Raw genomic sequence first — 27,849 nt, forward strand, 5'->3', positions numbered from 1 at the left:
ACTCAGTGGGATTTCGTTACAGTCTGAGTTCCTTGGGAGATCGCTAGTTTGTCTGTTTTCCCTTCAAAATTTGCAGGGGTAAGGAAAAACAACATGATTTCCTGGAGATCACAGCAAACAGGAAATCATCTCAGTGAGAGGATAGCACCAAGAACCAGAGTGTGTGATCATCTATGAGGCAGAGTGGTAAGGAGGTAGAATGCAAGGAGAACCAGGAACCCTCACAATGGCTCAGAGAGGAAAGACACTTGCTGGCCAAGACTGGGATTCGATACCTGGAACTCATATAAAGGTAGAAGGAAAACACTTGACTCCACAAAGTTGTCCTTTGACCGTGGCATATGTGCCCACACATACGTATCACATGCGCGCGCACACGTGTATGCACACACACACACACACACACACACACACACTAATAATAATAATAATAATAAACAAAAAATTAAATAATTTTAAAAGCTGAAGAGAACCCGTGTACATCAACATCATGAGAGAAACCCACATACATATCATGCATGCACGTGCACACACAATAACAAAATAAAAATATTTGAAATAATTTTAAAAGTTGAAGAGGATCCATGCACACCAACACTGTGAAAAGTGCATTCCTACACATTTCAATCTGAACACCAGTGGCGAAAGACTTGCGGTGGAAGGAAGCAAAGGCATGTTGGAAATCGTAATTACTTTGGTTAATTTTTTTTTTAAACACAATCCAAACATCTTACAAATAATGTGTCTTGCCAAATGCAAACTGTTTCATATGGATTAACCGGAGTGCTAAGCCACCACATCCTTCCCCCGAAGCACAGTTTCCCACAGTGGCATGGTCATTTCAACATCTTAACCTCCGTTCTGACTACTCCCCTTTCTTGATGTAGTATGCCAGAGCAGAGACCAGCATAAAAAAATAAATGTAAAACCGGAGAGCTAATTGCATTTTCGCTGCCGGTCAATCGCTCTGCCAGCTACCCAGCCATGCTTCCGCAGTCAGAAAGCCCTCCTACACAACACGTGAAAAAAAAAATGACTGGCCTTGTGTTCCAATAAAACTTTATTCATAGATGCCAGAATCTGAATCCTACAAGTCTGAACGTCAGCTAACTATTCCTCATCTTTTAATTGTCTCTGACCCTTTAGAAATACGAAAGTCATTCTTTATAGGTTGTTTGAGGATAGGGGAAGTAGGATACTGAAAACAGCTAACATTTGTGCTTTGCAAGTATCACTAATTTGTTTTTTCTTCTTTTGCAAGCTTAAAGAAAACTTCGATCTTGAGCCACTTCATCTGAATGTTGGATTCCACCATAATTCTTAAAAGCAATGGGAATGTACCTTCTGCTGGTCCTTTGAGCTCACATCCTCCTCCTGGCTGACTCCAGTACGGCCTCTGCCTCTCACACCTAAGCAGCGGCCAGATTCATACTGAGCTACGACCTTGCCTTTCAGCACCTTTGGTAGTAAGCCAACTTCTCCTGCTCCTCTTTCTGCCGTGAGCGTACTACTGCGATGGTCTCCTTGTCTGACAATTGTATTGCCTTTAACCTTGTCACAATGTGACACAGCAAAACTAAGAACCTCCATTCCGGTCCCAAACTCTGGTTTTTGGTTTTTAGTTTTCCCGAGCCCTGCTTCTACTCCTTAAACACACAAAGCCCATCTCGGCTTCAGGCCTCAGAAAGCCTGGCTCCTCACTCCATTGCCCCAAGAATCTTTTCCCTCTCCCAGCACTCCCCTGAAGCTTCCTTCTGCTATCTAGAAGACAGGTAGCAATTATACCCAGTGGGGATGAGAATTCCCACTGTTCACCATTATCCCACTCAAATAACATAATGTGTCTAATTAAAAGATGGCAGAGAGAGAGAGAATGGGAACCTACCAGTTGAGTAATAACAGACAGTGTGCCTCTTGTACTTAATTATTTTATTTTCTTTTCCCATTATTTTGAGTTTATTGAATGTATTACTGCTAGACAGAGTTAACCCACATGTTTTTACTGTAAACAAAAGTTAGGTCAACAAGCATATTGAGTACCTACTGCTACATTTGGTACAACGGTGTCATGACAAAGTGTCAGGCCACTCGGCTGGTGGTGTGGCCACCAGTTCTTCTAGCAGTTCCCTTACCCGTGCAATCCTAAAGAACAATGCCAGTCTAACAAGCACTACCGGTTATGTGATGGCGGAGACACTGGGAAAGGTCTACAGAGAGGGACCTGAAGGCTCCAAACTGCCTGAGAACAGCAGAGACTAAATTATATTCTCAGCCCACGCAGTTTCCACTAAGGAAACAGGGTGCCTGGTCCGTGCACTACTACAACCGGGCACAGCAATGCCACCTGGCTATGAATCCTTAGGAGATGGACATTATTGTAAACTCACACCTCTGTGGAAAAAAATGATAATCATAATTATGCTGAAACCCTTCAGAATTGCTTTTGACCTTGGAATCGCTCTCAACACCCACTTCTGAATGTTATCCTCGAGAGTCCAGACTCCAAAGTCATGGCTTCTGACTACATTCAAATTAATAGGAGCCCATAGAAAGGGCTGAAACCGGCAGGTTTAGATAATCACATAATCTATAGAATATCTGAATGTTTCTGGCCTGAGTAGTATATGCGTTTGTCCCCGAGATGCCATTGCTTCCAGAAAGGGGGTGGCCAGATCTTTCCCACCCTGTTACAAGCAAATAAAAACCCAAAATGTACATTGGGGCTGGTGAGATGGCTTAGCAGGTAAAAGGGGTTATAGCCATCTATATCATGATAAAAGGACCTCCACACGTGTGCTATCATGTGCACACTCACCCACATATATGTGGTGATATGTCATACATAAATAAACAAACAGCTAGGTGGTAGTGGCACACGCCTTTAATCCCAGCACTTGGGAGGCAGAGACACGTGGATCTCTGTGAGTTCGAGGACAGCCTGGTCTAAGTTCCAGGACAGCCAGGGCTACATAGAGAAACCCTGCCTAGAAAAAAAAAAAAAAATCAATCAATAAATAAGCAAACAAACAAGATACACTTAAAAAATGATACCACAGTCAGTGGATGCAATTAAGAGTTAGTAGAGAAAACTCCTCACAAGGGTCAGATTAATAATGATTTAAGGCAAAGAAGTACCTTTCCCTTTCAGTATGATCTAGTCTCGGAGCTGACAAAGAAAGCCTGAGGAGGTCTGGGAAAGCACAGTGAAAAAAAAAACTAAAAAAAAAACAAAAAAAAAACATTAATGTTGGCCACTCCCACAACATTTGAAGGAAAACTCACAATTCCGCTCCTTAGGCAGAAAACCTTGCTTCATTTACACAGCATTTCTCTCTTAGGAACACACCCTGTATTCATTTGCCTGAGATGGTCCACTTAAGTCAAAGTAAACTGAGAAAAAGCCTTCAAGAAAACAAATCACTCAGCAGTTTGCATATCCACTTTTCATAAACACCAAGACAATTTCCCAAACAAAAGGCAGAATAGCGGCCACAGGATGGAAGATACAGGAAGACAAGCCTCAGTTGACTCCCTTTGCCTGCCCTGAAGAACAGGAAGTCTGGAAGGAGCTTCCCCACTCTCAGGCTTTATTTAATGTGATCCCCTCCACCTCCAGCTCACCCCTACCTCCTTCAACACTTCAGACATCTCCTTCAGCATTTGGAGAGACTGGGTACCCCAGCAGAAAGTTCACACCATAGGCAGAAGGCTCAACCTCCAGCCTCAACAAGGCTTCCTTCCCGCAGGACCCATCAGCCATCAGCCAGCCTATTGGGTGGTGAGCAGTGTTACTCCATTAAGCCCTTTGCCTCAGTCACAAAGCTGGCACCCATCAATCAACTTATCAATAATCAGGTGCCAGACACCCCGATTTCCTTTGTCCTTTGTGTCAATTGTTTTTGAACCCAGGGGGGAGAGGAAAAGGCTGTCACTCTATCTGGCTTCAAAAGGTTCACACATTCTTGGGAGGACACAGCCCACTCACACTGCCTTCCATCAGAGCCCCTCTAAATCCAAACCTCTCACCTTTTTTTTTTTTGTCCACAATGGGAATAGGTCCAGCTGAATCAATGAATACTACCTGATTTCATAATAATCTTAAGGAAAGGCCACTGTCTAAACTAAGATTTTCTCCTTGTTATCTAATATTTGCTTTAAAAAAATGTTACTTATGAGAAAAACAACAACAACAACAACAAACCGTGAAAACACAACGAAGGTACAGAACAATTGTGAGGACTCTGGGTACAAAATGCTAATATCTGCTAATTCCCCATATTCTTTATAGAATAAGCTATCATTACCTATAAAGGTCCTTAAGGAATCTAATTTAATGGAATGATGGAACCAAATGCAATTAGAATATAATTGTGCATATGTAAATATGCTTAGGGGAGCTTTGATAGAGTTGATGACTGCCTTGTTCACCCAGGAATTTGGCCTCCATTATTAGTTCTCACCATTATGAAGAAAGGGTTTGTTAAGCAAAGACAAACTACCCAGTGAGTTTGAAATCAGTGAACTTCAAAGTGTGGCAGAACGCAGAGGCAGCCCTGCACACACACATAATTCTCTACTGAGCAAAAGCACTCTCTGGTCGACCTCATAGGAGGTCTCCTTATTGAAAGATTTATTTTTAATTTTGAACAGCTTCCCAGCATCCACCTCCATGAAAATTAAAATAAAGAGATGAAATTTTGTCCTATTAAGCAAGTCTCCCTGCAGGATTGCTCAACATGACAGGGAAAAAGACACCTCATTGTTCCAGAGGAATTACCTGTCCACTTTTCTGCTCGATCTAAAATTATTACAACAACATTTTTCACAAAAGTTTTGACTCTTTCCTTCCTTTCTAATAAAGTTCTTGCACGCATTACTCGTGTGGAAGATTTTCAACTTGCCTGCCCTGTGCTCTTGGACCTTTTGGCATAACAAGGGCTGACATAATGTTTTGGCTGGAGCCCTTGAGTATATGAAGAATCATGGAAGTCTCTCCCTACACCCTGTGGAGGTAGACACTATCCTCAGCCCATCTCCCAAGGGCTACCTTCTCTGCCAGAGAATGATTTCAAACTTGACCTTGCACAGATGTGGCCCTGAAAGGTCCAGTCCTGGTGGTAAATTGGTTAAGAACACAATGTTCGTGTTTGTGTGAGGATAATCGAAAAGGTGTAAGGAAAGAGAGGGACTAAGGGTGTGGCCCTGCGGAAGAGGGGCTGTTAGTGTGCACAAGGCCTGGATCCAATCCCCAGCACTGTGGGTGGGTGAGGAGGGGGAAGGAGTGAATTGAAAGACTGACCGATCATAACCAGAGTCTTCTAAGTGTGGAGACCACTCTGCATGGGTTGGCTGCTTGTTATACAAGGGTACCAATGTTATACAGCAAGGGGCTGTGATATGTCCACTGTAGTAAACATGCATGCGCATGCACATGCAGGCACACACAAACACATACCAACACCACAGACATTCCTTGCTATTACTCTGGTGATACTTCTAAAATTCTAACATCATTCTAGTCTTCCTAGAAAAATGAAACGTCAAACAGCACAGATGATTTAAAAGTACAAAATTAAAAGGCAAAGTCCAGGGGCTGGGGTCATAGCTGAGTCAGTAAAGTGCAAGCCTAGAAAAGAACAGCCAAACTTGGTGACAGATTCTTATAATGGGGAAGGTGGAGATGAGTGGATCCTTTGTATTCACTGAACAACAAACATAACATATTTGGCCAGAGAGATACCCTACCTCACTAATAATGATAATAATAATAACAATAACAATAACAACAAATAGTAAATCAAATGAGATTGCACCTTAGGGTGACAAAGTTGTCCTCTAATCTCTACCATACATATGTATGTACAACCAGACACATGAATGTACAACCAGACACATGCATATGCATACATGTGAACATGCATATAAAAGAGATAAAAGCCTGTCCGTTCACATTCATGGATCATAACTATAAGTAAAGAGACTGTTGATTCTTGAACAGTTTAAGACTTTTCGTGGCAGCTCCTGTTCAAAATCTTTCCCAATATTTTTTTTTAAAAAAAATAATATATTCTAGGAAATTCGGAGTAAAATGTAAAAAAAAAATGCATATTTTACTTAACGATGGAGGTCACCTCCTGAAATACTGAAAAGTTAAATATGAGACAATAGGACTGAGGGGCAATTACAATCTTTTTCTGGTCGTGCTTTCCACAAAATAAGCAAATTTCTTCCCTCTTCCTCCGGAATTCTTCAAAAATAACAGGGAACCTGGCCCTGTAAGGCAGCTCCCCAGGTAAAACTGCCTGCAGGACAGCCTGACCTAAATCCCCTCCTTGGTTTCCAAGGTGCAAGGAGAACCCCATTCCTGAAGTTTTTCTCTGGTCTCCACATGTGAACCCTGACACTCCTGTCCGTCTAAATATTCAGATTGGGACAGATTTGCAATGAACACCAACACTTCAAGAACAGTGTTTTCTAGTCAGCTCTAATTGATGTATGCTATAGAAGAAATGGGGTGAGCTAACTACCTCCTGGGGCTCAGGTCAGTCAGATCCAATTAGGCAAAGGTCTACGGAATTAGCATGAGAAAGGCCATAGATAGCCCAGGCTGACCCTGAACTACTCACCTTCCTCAATCTTCTAAATCCTGGGATTACGTAAGCATGTTTACCACACAGGACAAGCATGTTTCTTAAGGGAAGTTTTGTTAACTACAGAAGAAAGGTTTCCAGTGTGTTCTGATATGAAGCCCTGTGTGTTATTTTCAGTCTTTTACATTTAAGAACAAGATCCAAACTACAGTTGCCAATGCTTTTACTGGATAATTCAACAGACACCAGGATAACACCCCACATTAGTAAAAATCAATTTTAGGACCTTATGCACTCTGTAAACGCTGTCCATCTACAGATTATGGATTTGGGGCTTACGCAGCAAACACGGAGAGTGCTGGGGAGAGAGGGCTCTGTATCTAAGAGTGCTTGCTAAACAATCCCGAGGACCAGAGTTCAGATACCAGTAAGCATGCAATAAACCAGACATCTAGCATACACTTTTAGCATTACTAGAATGAGACGGAGACAAAAGGATTACCAGGGTTTGCTGGCTTCCAGCACAATCTAGAAAACACAAGCCCTGAGTTTAGGGGAGACTCTGCTTCAAAGGAAATGCTGGAGTGCATTGGAGAACAGCAGGCTCTTCTGGCCTCTTGGTGCTTTTGGGTTCAGAGGTTCCTCTGTCTGCACACACACATGCACATACACTAACACATCAATACTTAAGTCTTAAAAATACAAAAGAAGTAAATCCAGTATGAAATGCACCCACGTGACTCAGTTTACTAATGTGTCATTGTCTTTCAATCGTGCTGTCTGATCCTTCATTTTATTTCTGCTGCCCGGCATAAGGCACCATAGGCAGCTGCCGTCTGAAGCAGTACAGTATTTGCTAAACTCATGACTGTCCTCCTCCAAATCTTTTGTGTTCTAACACAGCACAGTTTCTAGGTTTATAACCGGCTTAGTTTCGATTTTCAGAACAGTGATACAATTTGTGATTATCAGCACCCACGACTTAATAAGAATTCTTCCTACCTGCTTGGTTGGTTGTCACAGTGACAGACACTGACTGGTCCGGGCTGGGGTTGTACTTAGATACTCCGTTCACCGCCCAGATCTCAAAGGTGTAATTGGTGTGTGCTAAGAGGTCGGTGATGGAGACTCTAGTCGTCTTGAGGCCGTTCTGCTGTGGCGTGTAGTGCACTCCGCTCCCACAGGGCCGGCACTTGCTGGGGTCACCGGCTCCACACTTCTTGCAGACCACATTGTAAGAAATGTCTTGGCGGCCCCCTGTGTTCTGAGGACTGCTCCATTCCAAGTTCACAGACGTCTCGTTGACATTGGAAATCAAGTTGAGGGGAGCAGATGGTGGGCCTGAGGAAAGAGAAACAGACCGTCACCCCAAGCACTGAGACCCCGTTGGACTCCTTCAGAGTTTCTATTATTCTCTTTGCCAAAGGAAGGTCCGCTTGGCAACGCAAACAAAAGGCCAAGAAAGCTAACAAAAAGAAACCTTCAAAAGAACAATGCACTAGAAGTTGTGCATGTTGATGTCATCCTGCTTCCCGTGCAAATAAACATGCCACTTAGAGACACGAAGCCACTCCACAGCGAGCGGGCTCGAAGCCCAGGCCTGCTCTCAGTTGGCAGGGAGGCAGCATACGTTATCTGGTCTCCATCTTACCTTCTGAATCTCCACAAATGGGATTCCAGATCCCGGGGCTGTGGGGGACTGGAAAAATTAGTCGGCTTTTGAAGACGTGTTTTGATTGCTCCGTGGAACACGTTACCAAGAGCAAATGAAACGATCAGAGCTAAAGAGATGGGAGTTTGCAGGCACAGACTTAAGTGGAAGGGAAACCGCTGGTGGGTCGTGAGCAGGAAGTGGTCTAACACGAGCACAAAGATGGGGAAGAGATCTCAGAACTAGTCCCGGACGGGCTGTGTCCGCCACCATCCCTGCTTCTCACTCCTCCATAGGGTAGAGCTGCACCCGGCTATCCAAACTCACATCCATTCCCACTGACATCAAAAAGTTCCTGACATGTTAAAGATGATGATGACGGTCATCCTAGATGGACTGGTTAGCAAAGCATCGTGGGTAGAAAACAATGGAAGATAAGACGATCAACCCTTAGCCAAGAGGCTATGTCCTAACTGCTGTCTAGCAAAAGGCTGAAACTGAGAGCTGGGAGTGATTTTTGCTTTTGAGTTTTTGTTGTTGTTGTTGTTATTTTATTTTTTTAGACAGGCTTCTCTGTTAACAACCCTGGCTGTCCTGGAACTCACTCTGCAGACCAGGCTAGCCTTGAATTTACAGATATCCACTTGCTTCTGCCTCCCAAATGCTGGGATTAAAGGTGTGCGACCCCCATCAGGAGGGGCTTTCGTGGTCTAACTCGGTTTCAAACATTTAAAAACATTAAAAACCAAACGAAAGCAAGCAAGCAAACAAACAAACAAAAAAAAACCAAAATAATAACAGAAGCAAGGCAAAAAGCCACAACAACAACAACAAAAAAAAAAAACAGAAGCAAGGCAAACTGAGTTTTCATGGAACGCCCATTCTTTCTCCACACATACACATGTATACACATGTATGTATTTATGTGTATATACACACGCATACACACATGTTTTTGGGGGATGACTGCTTTGAAGGTAATTCTGCTCTTGTCTCGGGAAGGAATATTTACTGGAGGTCTGCATGGATTTGATACTTTTCCCCATTAGCTACAATGGAACCCTGAGTCTGGGCCAAAGCGGTGACGGAGACAGAAGTGAGGCAGGTTGCCTGTGGGCACAGAGTCACATTCAATATTTGTTACTTCACTGGCGGTGATGAATGGGGCCAATGGATTTGGTGGGAGTGTTCTGTGTGGGAAATCTCCCATCCTTTTCTCTCTTACAGCTTAATTGAGGATGTTATTTTAAAAATCTAAGTAGCTTCTCACTGCGTCCCCAGAGTCTAATTACCTGAGGCCTCTCTCAGCTGTAAGATCCACTCCCCAACCTTCAAGTCATAAGGCGGGGGAACCTTAACCAAACTATTGTAAAATTTGCGTTAAAGCTAAGCCTACTTCATACACTCCCCAGAAACAAAATTAGAAATGTCGTCTTATTTAGATTTGAAGACTGAATGTATACTCTTGACACAGAAGATAGGATTGAGTAAGGATGAACAAATGGCTTCACAATACGTGAATGGAGTTACTGAAATATTAGATCTTTTTTTTGTTGTTTGTTTGTTTTTTGAGATGGGGCTTCTCTATGTGTCTTTGGCTATCCCGGAACTTGTTTTGTAGACCAGGCTGGCCTCGAACTCAGAGATTCTCATGCCGCTGCCTCCCGAGTGCTGGGATTAAATAAAGGCATATGTACGCCACCATGCCTGGCAAAAATATCCGACTTTTAAGAGCCAAATATGGTATTAACTTTAAGTATTAAATATTAATGATGAGGGAACTGAGATGCAGAAGGAAGAGAGGTAATAGTGCAATCTACACAATATAATTCATTACAGAGTTCACTGAAGTCTCAGGGTACCGTGCCCTAGAATCTGAGGTTAGTTCTGCTCCACTGGGCAGAACGTTGGCTTTGAGTAGGAGGGTGCATTTTCTACTCTTCAAAGTCTGTGACTTGTGATGGTCACCACGGTAAAAGCCCTCACAGGGCGGCAGGTGGAGCTGGCTAGAGTCTGGTTTATAAAGCGGGTCAGCCACTGTTTCTTACTTTCCTGTGACTTCCGGGGCTGAATGAGAGTGACTCTGAAATCCATTAACCTCCTTGCCAAGGCTCCCCGTCCACTTTCACATGGGAAAATGGGACACAATGAACCAAGCACTGCAGAGGCAAAAAGTCAGTAATTAGTATGGAGGACGGGGCACGGCGGTGTCTAAACAGCGAAGAAATGGAGCAGAAAACTAAACGGTCACCGGAGCTGGAGCCGAGGCACTGCTGTGTGGGAAGCAATACGAGATGCAGATGCAGCAAGATTTCGGAGTGGGTGTGTGTGAAAACAGGCTCTGGTCTCCAATAGCCTTCTTGGTAAGTGTTGAAAGAGTAAGAACAAGGTTCAAGATCAAGGTCACCTCCAGGAACAGTCTAAAGCACCGCACTGCCTGTGCGTCATCTTTTGCTGTCTTAGAACATGATGAGAACACTGTAGCAATGTACAAATTGGACAACTACGGTCACGTGATAAACGAAACATGGAAATCCCTGCCCAGTACGATTATTGCACTGGTCTACGGAGGACCCGAAAGAGCACACTTGCTTTTCCCAGCTAAAATCGTAATGATGGCTGTGTCTCGTCTGTGGCCTTGGGGTTTCTTTTTATAACTCTGGCCAATTAAAAGATGACAAACATGTAATGGGTGTGTTCCTCCTGTCTAGCGAAGGGCTACGGCTTCCTCAGAAAAGAAAAATTCTCTTCTCAAGACAATTAAGAAAAGAAATTGATGGTTCGAAGACAGCCAAAGCTGATCTAGGTCTCCAGTTGGATGTAACATCACCACTCTGACTCTTTGCAAGGACATCTCAGAGAAACCAGGCGTGCTGAGAAACATGAACTCTCAATCAACAAACAGGCCATATACAATGTTGCCCCATTCTCTCATAAGTTTTATATCCCAGTATCTAGCAGTGACCACGCTCGGATGGTGACTGCCCCTCCTTCCCAGTCAGAGATTTAGTCCATCTGCAAGTGAAGTCTCCAGTTCAAGTGCACTAGAGCTCGCTAGACCCACGCAGTCCACTTTCAGAGGTCCAACCAACCAGTTGTAAGTATTTAAGAAAGAGCGTGTTCTCATGAACTTAAACAGCCTGCTAGCTGTTTTGTTTCGTTTTTCATTATTCAAAAAAATACAGTATGTGTAACTATGCAGATAGCAGTAGACAGCATTACATTGTATTAGTTAAAAGTGCCCCGATGAATATTTAAAGTACCTGGGAAAATGGTGTTGTTCCTATCATGTTAGATGTGGGGAGACCATTTCCCTGAAGGTCCTAGAGCCAATCCCAGATGCAAACAAAGTGAGGACTACATGACTTTTATATCAATAAAAGCTATGGCAGAACGCGATCAAATTTTCTAGTCTTTCTGCCCATACCACTCTTAGTGAGCACACACGGATCACTGAGGGTCACTGTGAGGATCAAAGCGCCTTCGAACACCTATCACTATTAGTCTGAATACAGGGCTGGCAGCAAGGGTGGTACCATGCCTCCTTCAGTTCCTTGTTTCCGTGGCTCACTTGGCTTCTGATGCCTGGCAGTTTCTCACTCACCAGACAGAGCCACCGCACATCTGTTCCCATCTATCACCTGTGTCTAAGTCATCCTCGAGGGAATCAATGTTCTCATTATTTCCCCTGTCTGCCATTATTTCCTAATATCTAGTTCAGAGAAAGCTCAATAAATGTTTGATGAACGAATAGATGGATGGATAGCAAAGTCCTCGAGTGTAACTTGTAACACATGGATGAAAACGGGCTTCCTTGAGTTAAGGCTGCACCGCTCAGTTTCTCCGGGAGGGTTCACTCGCACAAACTCATTCCCACAGACTAACCAGTCTGGAAAACTGGCGAAGCCTATGTATCCAGTATCAATGGTTACTAACGCTGGAGGGGCGGTGGAGGACTTGTTTATTTAACAGATATCTGAGTGTCTCATTCTGTCACCTGCTGGATGGAAAGGAGAGGGGATAAAACCACCCCGACTCCTTTTAATGCATCTGTGATAGATTCCATGATAGGAAGAGGGTTTGTAGAGGAAACAGGCTATGGGAATCGAAACATGAAGTATGTGTGCATTGGATTTACAGGGCAAGCACCCGCTCCGCTCTGACCTGTTCCTATGGACTCTGTGACTAACCACTGCGCCTGGGAGCTTAAAATGGGGTCTGTCAATTAAAGCTTTGTCAAGTCAGAGCTGAAGGCTCCAATTTCTCTTCTGCTTTGTTCTCCTGTGATAATTTATCATGAAGCTAGCGAAAATCTCTCTGGAAGGAATGGATTCTAACATTTCTAAAGGAAGGCTCACATTTGCCTTTAATAGAATTTTAATAGAGCTCCCCTCCCCCCCGTCTAATTTTATTTTTATCACCAAATTAAGCCATTTTTAAATATGAAATAATCAAATGCTGAAGTGCTCGTAAGGGAAGGCACTGCTCAGTTTCGTTTTGAATCGAGTTTGCAAATCTCCCCACGGCATTCACAGACAGGTTTGACATTCTGCCTCTGCACCCCAAGAACGGGGCCTGCGTGTGAGACTTCTCAAGTTTTTGCATTTTGAACGCCCTTCTTGTTTTTAATATAATTTAGTGGCACAGATAGTAACTATACGACCAGAAACAAAAGGCAAATGCAAGAACCTTTAATTTATGAATCGAGCAGGGTCAGCATTCTTTCTTTGTGAGAACGTTTTATTGCATAGCCACGTTGTAAATATTTTAGCCTTTATGGGCCATATGCTCTTGGCGACAACCACTCGGCAGCCACAGCAAGTATCTCCACCACCGGGTGTACCCAAGAAAACTTGGCAAAACTAGACAGCAGCCATAGCTTCTCAATCATTCCTAGAGGAATTATCAGTGGTTTTTAACCTTCATAATGCAGTTCCTCATGTTATGGTGATCCCCCCCCCAAAATCATATAAAAATTATTTTGGTTGCTACGTCATAGCTGTAATTTTGCCCCTGCTATAAATCGTATTGTAAATATCCTTATTTTCTGATGGCCTTAGGCAACCCCAGCGAAAGCGTTGCTTGACCCCATCTTTAAGGGGTCAGGATCCACCTGTTGAGAACTGTTGAATTAGATAATCCTTCTTCCCAGGAAGAAGAGGGTCTGTGGTGCTGTGGAACCACCACAAACTTATGTGCTTGCACACTTAGTCTTCAACTGGTGACTTGGGAAGGTGTAGGGGACATTTAAAGGGGTAAAGCCTTGCTGGACAAAGGGATATCAGAGCAAATGCTTTATGAGTTGTAGCCTGACTGTGTCCCTGTTTCCAGGCAGCTGCAACAATGTAACTCCTATTCCTGCTGCAACCCCCAAGATCCAATCCTGTGACTTGCAACTGCGATGGACCTGTTCCCCTTTGACTGTGAGCCATAGTAAATCTTCCCCCACTTCCACGAATTGTTTCTGTCAGGGTTCTGCTATGGCAGAGTAAATATGGGTACCCTCATAATTCTACATAATTCTACAGACATTAAGCTCAGCCTAAGTCAATATAGGAAGCTCCAAACTAGGAGGTCAAGAACAATACAGATTTCTAAAGTCGAAGTCACACTCCATGTCATTGTCTGAGGACGGAAGGAAATGCCTGAAATATGACCTCCCACTGCTCTGCCGAAGATGGGCACCGCACTTCTCGCCACTGTGGAGAAGTTAAATGAACATCACTTCCTTCGGCGGTGTGAAATAAATGCTTTCCACATCACCTAGCAGGTACTAGCGAGAGGTGTTACCACTGATAATTACTGTTTTCTTGTGGAATGTCAGCTCACATCCAGTTGACGAGGGTTTGACAGTAAGAGGCCCCGAAGAAATTATAGCCAAATTATAGCAGATACCAAGGGTTATCACAGCATATCCTGTTGTATCATAAAATACCATGTTATATCACAAAAGAGATTTTCTCCCTCCTTCGCTGAGCATGTGTTCTCTCCTCTGGGGAAAGGTAGCACAGGTAATGGAGCTAGCTCAGAGGTCAAGAGTGGGTACTTCTCATGCAGAAGACCTGGGCTTGGTTCCCAGCGCACATGTCGGGTGACTCCCAACTGCCTGTCACTCCAGTTCCCTTCTGGTCTACTCTGGCAAGACACTTCCCTGCACATGTCCTGCACATACACAAATATACACATGAAGCAAACCCACCAGTTCATCATGAACCTGGTCCTTAAAGTCTCCAGGATGAGGTACAACCGTCATGTGAATTCATGTGTATCGAAGCCGAGGCCACGATACAACATCTAGTGCGCTCCACCCAACCCCTATGAACTGGAAACAGACTTAACTCTTAAGGAAGATATTAACACTTCAGCTATGATGATTCCATTTGGATTGAGTTTAACGGGCACATAGACACGTGGTGCCAAGTTCCAAGAAAACCCAAAAATTCAATTTCTTCTGACAACTGGAATCAAAGGGATCACAGACCCCGAGGCTCCCATCACATAACCTTTTTATTTCCTTCCTGTGAGAATATTAGTTTCCATTCTTAGTTCTCAGTTTATTACTATTTGGGGGTATATTCACGTATGTGGAAGGGCTTGCATACTGGTGCATGTGGAAGCCAGAGCAAACCGCAGGAGCGTTTCCTCTCCTGCTGTCCACTTGGAATTTTAGAGAAGATCCTTCATTTTGCCTGGGTTTAAGCAAGAAGGTTAGCTTGGCTGGTCACTGAGCCACAGGGCTGGGATTACAAGAGTTTGCCGCCATATTGGATTGAAAACAAAACAATAACAAACCAGGAAAGAAAAAGGTGCGGGGAGAAGTTGGGGAATTGAACTCAGGTTCTCATGCCTACAGACAAGTATTTTACCTACTCAGCTTTCTCCACAGTTCGTGGTTTATTGTTTATAGTCCCATTATACACTGCACACTAGTGTATTTAACAGTCTAATACATAATTGCCAAGTGAGTAAGTGGGGGATCCTTTATCTGGATAGTGCAAGCACCTTGTCAGGCCCAACATTGCCACAGCCCAAGTGTGTATCACAAAGGCTGACAGGAAAGTAAATAAATAAACTAGGGGCAACCTTATATTAAAATATTAGAAAAAGGAAGTTCTAGCTTGTAACCAAGACAAGGAATCCGTCAGTTGACAGGAATGTCACAGGACCGGGGCTCCTGTGGTACCGTGGCATCCAGACCCATTACGGATTTTTAATACTTAACTGATTCCTAATCACCATCTTAAAATTCAAGGCTTGAGCCATGAAATTAATTCTGGAAGTAGCAAGGAACATCCCAGGAGCCCGGGTAGAAAATGTAACTCTTAACATGATCAATTTCTTTGAGTGCAACTGTCACCCGATGAAACGCCAAGGCGACCAGTTCCAAGACATTATCTTCCAAGGAAGAGGCACCTGGGGGCTCCAGTTCCACCTCTTAAGGCTGCACGGAGCACGTGCAACTTTGGGCTGTCAATAATACTTCAGTGTCTTAGCTGGAAGCCCTTCAACCCTTCAGAGAAGCTTTTGTTGTTAATCTCTCTCTGGCTGAAAGACAGGTTGTAAGGCAGAATACAACCTTGGGTTGGGGGGTGTAAAGGTTTGGACTTTGAAATGAAGCCCCTGCTTTCCCCATGATAGCTGTATATGTGGGCACCACTAATAGCTTTCTCTTGACCCTGACGGCTGGGTTAGTTTACATAAAGACTGCTATCCAGGGATACCGCTTCTGAGATTTATGAATGGGGCAGAACCTTTTATCACAGCGGTTTACGTGTTTGAACAATACGAACGCCAAGGCAGAGCTGTCCACGAATTCAAGACTGAACCACTTGGACACATCCATCACTTGTTGCTGTCAAGAAGCAGTCTCAGCTTCTCAGAGAGGTCAGCGCTGGGATTCCGCCAAAACCTTTCTCTTGTTTCTATTTGGCCTTTCTCCTCTCCAGGAATATCGGCTAAATATTTTGTTTTGTTCTCTAAGATGACTTGAGTATATAATTGAAGCACTTTGTAGATTCTCAGGTACACACGAGGGCTTGGAAACAGACAGGACCAAGGAAAGTCTGACTGCCATTGCCTTCGGGAATTAGCTGAGCTGTGCATGGGTGTGTGTTTCTTACAACATCTTTCCATACTTTATCTTAAATCAAACACCCAAATAAAACTTTTTAAGAAAAGCATCAGGACAATCTGATAACCAGAATCGGTCTGAACAGAAGCTAAGCAGGCTGGGGAGATGGCTCACGTGACGATGTGCTTGCTGTGTGCAGGTGGAGGGACCTCAGTTCGGAGCCTCAGCATCTACACAAAAGCCAGATGTGGCGATACCTGTTTGTAACAGCAGTGCTGTGGGTCACCTAGTGGCTTGCTGGTCATCCATCTGGCCCTGCCGGAATGCTGAACTCTGGGTTTAGTGACATCTTGTGGCAAAGAATAACATGGACAGTGACAGAAGATACCCATGCTGACCTTTGACCTACACACACACACACACACACACACACACACACTCACTCACAAAGAATGGAAGAAGGAAGGAGGAAGGAGGAAGGGAAGGAGGCAGGCAAGCTAAGCAATTCAACCAAATTAACAGAGCAGGCTGGATGTAGCTTTTATCAGAGATTCAGACTCCAAAGCAAATTGATCCCTCTCAGCATCTCAAAGAGACAGAAAACAGTGATGCTTAACTATGAATGCTTTTTTTTTTTTGAACAAATCGGAACACTTCTAATTCTCTCAGCTTACCCCAGAGTTCAATTTCTCTAAGTCCACTTCCCTTCTAGAAGACGGCTTGCTGGCATTACTTTCCTGACAGTGCTCTAGGCCTCACCACTCCGCCCTCTGTGTGGCATCCACCTCTACACCACAGGGTACTTAGGAGCTTCTGACAAAGGCCCCTTCCCTCGCGGAAGATCACAGGAGGGGGCAAGGGGAGCCTTTCCATCTCCTAGATGGAACTCTGTCCTTGGCTCATCTTTCCTGGGCCCTAGGTAGCAAGTAGCCTTACAGGCTAAAAGAAAAATCACACTGCTGGTAGCAAAGCAGATCCTCAGTTCTCACCCCAGGGGAGCTCAGAAAAATGCATAATTGACCCCGTTTCAAAGAAGCATGCTGTGCATAACCGCTGTATGGCTTCGGTGGGGAGTGTCAGGGATGCCATCCAGAAATGAAGGGGCTCGCAGGATGGCAAGTCACTCTTGATTATTCATGGCGGGAGAAAAACCCTAATAACCTGGCGAACAGGCAATGGCAGACTATCCGAGCCTCTCACTGGAGCAAAGATTCACGTTCCTTGCACCTAGGCCTTCCCTCCTGGAGTCTGCAGTACCTTGCTTATGCCTGCGCAATGGAAAAGTAGGTCAGAGAGGAAGGGGGCAATGCGGTCGTAAGTGATCTTTATGGAATAGTGTGACACTTTCAAAGTCTTCAAATAACTAGTCAGTGCACAGTCAGCCCGGAGCCTGTCTAGTACCTGACACTCAGTCCTTGTGCGGAGGTCAGGTCAACCTTAGGTAGAGCTCCTTGACCATTAGGCACCCTGATTTGGAGGGTGACCTAGGCTCGCTGATGAGGCTAGGCTGGATAGTTAGCCAGTGAAGAGCAGAGACAAGCCTTTCTCAGCTCCTCAAAAATTCACTGCCTTTTTTCTTTTTCTTTCTTTCTTTATTTTTCTTTTTCTTTTCTTTTTTTTTTTATGGATTTTTTGAGACAGGGTTTCTCTTATAGCTTTGGAGCCTGTCCTGAAACTAGCTCTGTAGACCAGACTGGCCTCGAACTTACAGAGATCCGCCTGCCTCTGCCTCCCGAGTGCTGGGATTCAAGGCATGCGCCACCACCTCCTGCCATACACCTGGCAGGTCCTCAGAGCTTGAGTGGGAAGTGTCTTAGCCCCTAAGCCATCTTCCCCGTGCCCCCCTCTCAACTACCTCAACCCTAATTGTCTTCACGGAAGAACCCGCCACTTGTTCCGTCTTCACAGTGCCCAAAGGCAGCTCCTGAGGAAGAAACAAGGACCTTGGGCTTCAGAGCAAGTGTCCGACACACGGAACAGGATGACAGCGGTATCTGGATCATCACAATGCTGCTTTGCCACGTTTGCCGGATTGCCTGAGTGAGAAAAAGCAATGGAGGGATACATTCCGAACTAAACCGCAACCATCGTGGTGCGGAGGAAGTATTTCAATTGGCTACCCATCGGATCGACCACTTACATCATCATACTACGAGTTTGAGGTACGAGATGAAGAAATTCCCCTGGAAATCTTAAATTCAAGAGTTTTCATCCAAAAGGGATTGATTGCACAGACGACAGAAAAAGTTAAAGATCACACAATGGGCCTCCTGAAACTGCCATTAACAGTCAGGAATTTGGTTCTCACTCTCTTATCAAACTGGCCACTTTCACATTCACACAGGGGCCCCTCCCCACCATTACAATATTAGCTATTTGCAGCTGAAAAGTAAAAAGAAATACAGATGTGGGGCAGGGGCGCAAGATGCACTACACTTGAAACTAAAGGATGACTTTTCTCCTCCGGTTTAGACATCAAAGCCTTACTCTAGACACACCTCCCCAAATCCCTAAGTCAGAGTGCTAAATATATAAATCTTTCGGGGTGGGGGAATAATTGAACTGAGCATCTGGGGGCACCTTCAAGAGCTTGTTTGAAAATTGATAACATTCTCCAAACTAGAGCACTTTTCAGAAAAAAAAAAAAAGGGGGGGGGAAAGGTTTTCTTTTGACCTTGGAAGCGAGTAAGGGCGATGTTATTTTAATCTGCATTCAGATTTTAACAACACAGTCACACGGCACCAGTGGGACCGACGCTGGGTTTCCACTGAAGATGGCTCATCACTTCATTATGCTTCATTATGCTGATAACTGCCAGCCAGCATTAGACGGGAGGGCTTTGAGTAATAGAACTGAAATGCTGGTTTCTAAAGCAATACACTTTCTCGAGGAAATACAGCAGCAGGCGAAATTCAATTAGGAGGCGAGCAGGAAGACAAGCCGGTACCATTCATCCCTCGCTTGGAACTTGCTTGGTTGGTTCAAGTTCTTGATACCCTCAACCCCCAGCAAGCTTTCTCAAGTCAGGACCCTTCAGCCTAGATCTAGGTAGATTTCTCCTCATTTAGCCTTGAGCTTTTCCAGTGTAAATTGTCTTAAAAGCTGCGATGCTGGGAATATTTAAGACGCGAAGTCCGAGTCAATCAGTCTGTTTGGATAGCTGATGGAGATACTGAAGGCCATTTACTCGGAGACGGAAACAGAGAGGTCCTTCAGGTTGGCAATGGAAAGTCTGGTCTCTCATCTGCAGAATACCCATGAACTCCGACACCGCTAAATTTTACCAAACAAGTGGCACACACAGCAGAAGCACAAGAATGAATTTTCAACCAAAGGCCACAGAAACGGACTCTTCAAACAGGGCTAAGCAAAGTAGCAAAATAATAGTTGTTGGGCTTTTTGGGGTGGGGGGAGTATACCCAAAACTAACGACTCCCTCTGTAAGGTAGTTGCTCACATATTTTTGAAATGTATCAGAAGCTGCAGAGTTACCTTAAACGTAATATTGGCTCAGCGCCTCACGACAATCACCGCACACCAGCTAAGAGCTAAGGTCATAAAGGACTTCCTGTTCTTGCAGGGGAGCCTTCCCAGTATTGAAGAAAGCCAGACTGCATTCCAGAGGGGAAAGGGAAATTCAAGGGGAGAAGAGGTTACTAGGTAGCTTAGTTATAAGGTGTGCCTTTTATTATTATTAATGATAATAATAAATAGCCATTCCAGAGTGTGGCATGCTATCATCTCAGCAAGTGGGAGGTAGAGGATCAAGAAAGAATTCAAGGTCATCCCAGGCAACAGAGAGAGTTCAAGGCCAGCCTGGGCCTCAAACAGAAAAACAAAACAAAACAAAACAAAAAACAAATTTCTCTCTCTCTCTCTCTCTCTCTCTCTCTCTCTCTCTCTCTCTCTCTCTCATAAAATCAATAAATCCTGCTGAGGAGAGGGGGAAGGACATGAACTCAAATTCAGTCCTGAGGACCACTGCTTTCTTGGGTCTCTATCTACAGACAATATTGCCAGCAAACCACAGTGCCTTTCTCCTCTGATGGGGCAGACCTCTGAGGGAATGTGTGAGGCATCATTTTCACTCTCTGACATCAATTTCCAGGGAATTTGAAAGTACCACAAAAACCAAAGCCAAAACAATGCATAGAGTGAGGCCTCCAGTGGTTGTATGGCTTCCAGCCGGGTTAGGTGGTTTTTTTTTCAGAAAGAGACAAATGAACGAATTGATTTCCATTCAGGGCAAATATTCTGTATCCTTGAAGCACCCTTCCAGTTCCCACAAGCTGAAAGCCGCAGACATGAAAGACAATCCCTGAGCTCCTGCCCTTCAGACAGAGAACTCAGACCCCAGAGATCACGGGTGCACCCACTTGTCCCGGGGGGTCACCTGTGAACTTGTCAGAAATGCAGAATTCCAGGCCTGACCCCTGTCCCACTAACGCCTAAGTGGCTCTCATGTCTTCCACAGTGATGTGTAGAGTAGACACTGCTATGGCTGGGTTTGGTGGCAATTCACCTATGACCTTAAATTGTTGAAGCTGGGGGCATCAAGTAAGGGGATCATGAGTTGGAGGCTAGTCCACATAATTTCACAAAATCCTGTTTCTAAAAAGAGCTGGCTGGCTGGCTCAACTGTAGAGCTCTTGTTTAGCATATGCATGGGCCAGGGTTCAATCCCCAGAAGTGGGAAAGAGGAATAATAATAATAATGATAATAATAATAATAATAATAATAATATACTAGTATCAACCTTTAGCACTAGGCTCCCTTCTTTGAAACAGATATGGAAAACTTCTTAAATATTCAGATTGTTACATCTCAGTCTGTCTGAACCATATCTACTCACTTTAGGGTAACCAGAGGTTCCCTCAAAAGTCCTCCCAAACCAAAGTGTATTATTATTAATTCTCCTCATTTTTTTTTCCCCAGTGGCAGGGACAGCACAAACTTCTAGGTGTCTTCTTCTGAATTAGTTGGTGCGATTTGTCTTTACCTGGTCTAATTGTCCCCCAGGTGAACAAAAACCTGATTTTACAAGCCACTGGAGCAGAGTCTCACTTTGGCTGGAAGAATGCGTCTCGGAGAGTGTGTTTTATTTCTTCATTAGTGTGCCGTCACAGTGAGTGATCCCTAAATGCGGGGCTGCATGAGAATGCTGGGGTTAAAGACAGCATAATGAACAAAGAAGGTGCCTGATTATCATGGCTGTCAGCACCGGGGAATTGGGTTTGTCACCTGGCTTAACCAACTGGGAAGAACTGATTAGGGGCTGGAATTCGTTTGAAAGGGTCCCCTGATGTTTATGTTCCCTTCCATCCCCACAGCTCCCCCAAGAGAATCCGATAAAGCTAGGAATGGGGAGGCATTGTCCTGTGGGTTATCTGAACAAGGGCTTCTTGGAGGAACTCCCACTGTTTCCTCTACTGAACCATCTACTCGATGGTTGTAGACTGGAACTTTCTGCAAAGTGAGAAACCTCTATGTTCATGCTGGTATCTAACAGTGGCTGGAGCAGCCCCGTGTGGCTGCTGGGCTCTAGTAATGTGGAGGACAGGAGGGCGAATGAATGGAAAGCTGAAAGCTCAGGACTTGCCATGCTCCTACTGACTGCAGATCAAACAATAAGTTGCCACTCCACTACTTTCCACAGAATGGCTCATCTAATAATACAGACCCCCGAGGGGTCCCTCTCTTGAAGGAGGGCTCCCAAGGTTTACATAATAAATAAAGTTTAAAAAAAATATTAACTCTATAGAGATGTGATATTCATCCTCGCCGTACAACAGGATTAAAGTCAGATTCTTCAGACCTACCTGGGGTGCAGTGTAGCCACTGAATAATTTAATTGTGTTGTCGGGGCACGAGTCACTGACATTTGTGAAGGGTAGTGCCCCCTCCTGAGAGGGGTCGGACAAGGACTTACGTGACCAAATAAAGATTAAAAAATATAAAAAGACAAAGAATTCTCAGGTTCCCACCATGAGTCAGTCTTTCACAAATATTGTCTTAATTACTTTTAAAAGCAGCCATAGGCGCAGATAGAGAGAATTCACTTCAGAGAGGGGACATGGAGACATTAAACACTCTTAGTCACAAACTTGGTGTGAGGGAGTTCTAGCTGGCTGCAAAGTCTGTGAACGTGTCATAGAAGCCCTGGGAGCATCCTCAGGCTACAGTGGTGGCCACAAGCACCAAGCACATGACCTCAGAGCACAGAGGAGAGGGAAGAATTCAAGGTAGGGAGAAAGGAACCCCTCCGACCTTTACTCACAACTCAAAATGCTCACCACCCTTGCTCCTTAATCTTGGAGAACACGAACTTAGGGGGGAGAAAAACAGGGAAGTCTTATCAAATTTTTAAAAATTGGGTTTCAAAGCATGAGTTTAAAAACCAGTTTGTTTTTCATTGACTTCTTTGGAATAAAGCTGACAATTTATTTCTCCCAAACTATAAAATTTCACATAGGCGTGATGCTGATAGCAAATAGCCCAATCCAGCACACACAAGGCAATCTCTGGAGGAGGTCTACACTCCCAAGCGCCAAGCTGCAGTCACTACATTGGCACATGACTTCTAGAAAGCTAGATAACACATCAGAATCAGGAGAAGGAAAAGCACCCATGCTGTTTCCTGACATTCACAGCCCAGGGAAACCTTACCCAGAAGGCAAGAGTCTCTGTGTGGCGGAGTAGGTGGGGTCCCTCTTACGAATAAAGGGTCATTATGTAAACATCAGCCCAAAATACTTCCTCTTTAACTTGCTCTTGTGCCCCCAGTTTCCAGCACTTATGTTGTTGTTTGGTAGTGAGCGGAGATGGGGGGCAGGGAACTCATTCTTAAGAGCTTAACATAGAAGAAAAATGCTGAAAACTCAGGATTCGATCAGGTTAAAATATAAAATAAGAAAAGAGTGTGTGTTGTGGGGAAGGGAGAACCAGACAGGGAAAGAACTAGGAAGTCTAGGAAGGGGAAAAAAAAGAGGGTGGTAAAAGAAACGTCCTTGCTTTTATGGAAACCGTAAGGTTAGCCTTTGCACTCCTTAATCCTGGAAGTTCCATGCTGGATCTGGGAGACCAGGTACTAGAACCTTCCAAGAGGTTATACTATGAGTTTTCGGGATGTACAGCTCCATCTCTGTGCTGGCCAGGGGCATCTGAGTGCTGGCAGCTACCTGGTTTAGAATCAAGAAGACCTACCTTAATTAACTGTTTCTACAATGTAAGTAAGTGAGCAAGTTTATCATCCAATGTGCTGGGCACATCACCTGAAAGAAAATGGTCCCCAAAGGGAGGCCACTGAGAGGTATGGCCTTGTTGGAGGAAGTATGTCACTGTGGAGGCTAGCTTTGAGGTCTCATATATATTCAAGCCATGCCCGGTGAGACAGATCACTTCCTGTTGCCTGTGAGTCAAGATGTAAGAACGCTCAGCTCCTTCTCTAGCACCATGCCTGCCTGCCTGTTGCCTTGCTTCCCACCATGATGGTAATGGATTAAACCTCTGAACCTGTAAGGGAGCCTCCACTCCAAAATTAAATGCTTTCCTTTATAAGAGCTGTCGTGGACATATGATGTGGGATGCCCCTCTGTATAGTGTAAATATGTTTTATTATCATTGGTTAATAAAGAAGTGTCTTTGGCCTGTGGCAGGGAAAATTATAGCTAGGTTAGAAATCCTAGCAAAGAGACAAGAGTTGGGGAGACACCAGCAGCCTTCAGAAGAGTAAGATGGCAGAGCACTACCAGTAAGCCACGGGGCATGGGGCAACATACAGATTATTAGAGATGGGTTAAGTTATGTGTAGAGCTAGCCAGTAAGAAACCCGAGCCACCATCGAAACATTTATAATTAATATACGTCTCTGGGTTGGTTATTTGGAACTGGTGGGCAGGAGACAAGCATCTATCTACAGTCATGATGTCTTTTTTCAGAAATAGAGGAGAGAGTCCTTCTGTCATAAAAGTCCATTGAGAGGGGTGGACCTGAAACCTCTCTCCCTTTTCCTACTAAGGGTGGTTCCCGATCATGCTACAGAATAAACTCCCTGAAGTTTCGGCGGATCAAAAGCCAAGAGTGGCATCTATATCCAGTGATGCCGGCCCAGGCTGCTCCATCTGTAATTTACAGCAGTTAAAAAGATCAAAATAATAACAATCATAACAATAATAGTAAAGCCTAAAGAGTAAAATTGTTTTCACACATGACCGACACACAACCAACGTGGGAATATCTAATAACAACAGACCTGAGGGAGGTAGAGAGGGAGCTTTTCTAACCCACAAATTCCAAAGCACTCTAGAACCTGGTGCGTTTTTTAGCAGAGGGACGTGATAAGGGGACAAATTCCACAGCTGACCTCGTGTGAGAGGCTTCCGTGAAAACAGAGACACACTGTGTGTGGAGTTGCCATCAAGCTATGAGGACAACACGTATGAATATAAATGAGTTTTGTATTTAGTCTTGGGACTCATTCCAAAACAGTAACTCTGTGTATATGCAAATATCACAAGACTCCCCCAACTCCTTAAATGTGGAGCTTTTCTGAATGAAGATATATAACATGTGCTATGATTAGTGCCAATCATAGGGGAAAATTAAGACGTCAGAGGCTCAGCAGCCACTCTGCCAGTAAACCAAAGTTGAGAAACAAACTTTAAACTGCAAGTCCTGTACGCCACATTACCAGGCTGTGCGCTGAAAGGCTGTACTAGTGCGAAATATGACTGAAATGTCGGGGAGGGGCGGGGGAGGTGTCCTATCATTTCTGCCTTGCTCAAGGTCACAGCCAAGGCAAGGTCTGTGGCAACACCTTGGGAACCTTGTCCAAATAAAGTGTGAGAAGAGATTTCCCTGTCCAGCTTTACACCGGGCTTGCCAACACCATCTATTCATTAGCCCAGCATTTATTAAGTGCCTCATACGAAATCAGCATTTATTAGGGCCCTGGCCTAAGTGTTCCGAACACAGAACTACGAGGAAAGCAGCAGGAGGTAAAATGAAAACCTAAGCGATGACCTCAGAGCACTCTGAACGGCCTCATACAAGGACTGAAACACATTCCCAAATCCTGGTCCGCTACCTCTTCCTCCTGTGGTTGTCAAGTCTCCCCCAGCCCTCGACGCAAAGGTAAAGCCATTTATAAATTCCATTCCCCGCTGTAATTACACTGTCAGACAACCTGAACACTCAATCTTTGCTCCACAAAGTAGTCTGTTGGCAGCTGTGCATTGTGAAGGCAACCAGAGGGGGGGGGGGGGGGGAAGAGCCTTTCTTTTCCTAAGCACGCTTCCTGCTATGATAGGAAGGGGATGCGCGCTTGCTATCTAATTTGCCCCCTGCAAGGTTATCCTGGGAGAAGTCCTGGCAGCACCCTGCTAGGTGGTAATGAAAGCCGCTGGCATTGCAGGAGACAGGAGACAAGCAAAGCACTTACGGGTGCAGGGCATAGACGCGGCATCGTTGTCGGCTCTAAAGAAGCCTCGGTCACAGGTGCACGAGGTGGCTCCTTCCCAGACGGAGTAGCTGTGGGGTGGACACTTGGCACAGGTGGCATCCGTGGAGAGAGCTTTGTAATATCCAATTTTGCAAGCTATGGGGAAGGAGGAAAAAGAAAAAAAACAAACAAACATGAACCGCTGCAGGAACATCAAAGCAAAATGGGCAAGCATTACCTGGATGGCAGAAAAGGGGTGTGTGTGTGTGTGTGTGTGTGCGTGCGTGCGTGTGTGTGTGTGTGTGTGTGTGTGTGTGTGTATGTGTATGTGTGTGTGGTGAGGGGGGTATTGTTCATCATCTTGAAATGCAGGGCAAAACAACCCAAAACATGAACTGACAGGGTCTCATGGTCTCATGTAACCCCCAGCCAAGCTTTCTATGTAGCTGAGAGTGGCCTTAAATGCCTTCTCCTTCTGCCTCGACCTCCCGATGGCTGGGGATCAAACCCAGAGCTTTCTGCTTACTGGGTAAGCATTCTAGCAACTCAGCCACATACCCAGCATCATAGCTTCTCTTTAAGGCTCACTGGCAATTCTGGTTATGTGTCAAGGAGCCTCTAAAGGACGCTGCTTTAAAAACTAGTGTGATCAAGTGCAGTACAATGAAAGTTTACTGGCGTCTCTCTGGAAGGCAGCAGCCATTAGAGGCGTTATCCTGATCAATCTTACCGTAGCCCCCTTACAAAGCAGTAGTGGCACCTTTGAAAGGAAGAATTCCAGCTTCTTCTACCACGTAATTGTCCTTTTAAGACAATTACCCCGAAGTGTACAGCTCCCCGGAACCTGGATTTTCAGTCACTTACTTTGGAATTTGAGTGTGTGTGTGTGTGTGTGTGTGTGTATGTGTGCGTGTTTGGGAGGGGGGGTAGGTGTCTTTTATTCAGTCAACCAGATGGAAATGTATATGTTCAAATGCCACCAAACAAAACAAAACAATTGGTTGGCGGCTTTTTTCTAATTATGGCTACAGAGAATCAAATTGAAAACCCAACATAGACACGCGCTTGTAAGGCATTCGCTTTCAGGACAACACAAAGAAGATGGCTTAAAGACAGAGTCTGGACTAGTATAAGATAAGTAGCTTACTTAAAAACCAGCTAATACGCCAGGCAGTGGGGGCGCACGCCTTTAATCCCAGCACTGGGGAGACAGAGGCAGGTGGATCTCTGTGAGTTCGAGGACAGCCTGGTCTACAAGAGCTAGTTCTAGGACAGGCTCCAAAGCTATACAGAGAAGCCCTGTCTCAAAAAACCAAAACAACAACAAAACAAAGCAAAACAAAACAAAACAACAACAACAAAAAACCTAGCTAATAAGTGGTGTTGATTCTCAAGCACATGAGGCCCTCCTGTATTTCCCTGCCTCCATTTTTAGCCCACACCTTCTCCCCTGCCACGAGCACCCCGCAGGAGGTGAGTACAGAGAACACAGGTTCCTACAGTCCTTTAACACACCTGACTCGCTTTCCATGATCTCATCTGTATAAACATCACACGGACACTGAGGACCACTTTCCGTAATGTGGAAAAATTCAATAATGCTGCAAAGCCTCATCATAAAAATTAATTAATAAGGCTTTGCTCCCTTCCCCTCTTTTTCCTCCCCACTCTTCATGATTCCCACCCCAAGCCTATCTCAACCTAAAATAAACAGACCAGCGCCATCAGCTATTAAGGTCACAGATAAGGACAATGATAATAAAGTTATTCCAGACCGTCTGAGGACGGAAAAGAAAATGAGCTACCCACAATTTTCCCAGCACGATTTTCTCAATGCTGGCTTCATCTGTCACGTTCTCAGATCATGTCAATACTATCAAAACCCCATCTGGATGAAGGATCCCCTTGCATGGCTTTCACTAGCCTAAAATGCAAGAGATCAGCCGCAGTGGCCACTCAGGGACCTCTCTGAAAGGAACAGATGTATGAGCATCCACACATGCTGGGTTTTCTGTAGAAATAGTATTGTAGAGACCCGCGGCCATAGAGAGCTGGCTGCTCCATTGATCCGTGAAGCCTGAAGCCTCCATCTACAC

At 44.6% G+C, this 27,849-nt stretch overlaps 1 protein-coding gene across 2 annotated transcripts in view; it reads right to left on the reverse strand.

Moving 5' to 3' along the window:
* Epha4 (EPH receptor A4) overlaps window positions 1–27,849 on the reverse strand; it is a 146,195-nt gene that overhangs the window by 55,834 nt on the left and 62,512 nt on the right. For both annotated transcript variants that reach the window (XM_087904692.1, XM_087904687.1), the window contains exons 4-5: window positions 25,754–25,909; window positions 7,593–7,931 (exon numbers count right to left, since the gene is read on the reverse strand). In XM_087904692.1, the coding sequence (XP_087760818.1) occupies window positions 7,593–7,931; window positions 25,754–25,909 (495 nt within the window). The remainder of the gene's footprint in view (window positions 1–7,592; window positions 7,932–25,753; window positions 25,910–27,849) is intronic.

The sequence above is a fragment of the Myodes glareolus genome, chromosome 1 (assembly GCF_982192425.1).
Source record: "Myodes glareolus chromosome 1, mMyoGla1.1, whole genome shotgun sequence".
In the NCBI taxonomy this organism is placed as follows: domain Eukaryota; kingdom Metazoa; phylum Chordata; class Mammalia; order Rodentia; family Cricetidae; genus Myodes; species Myodes glareolus.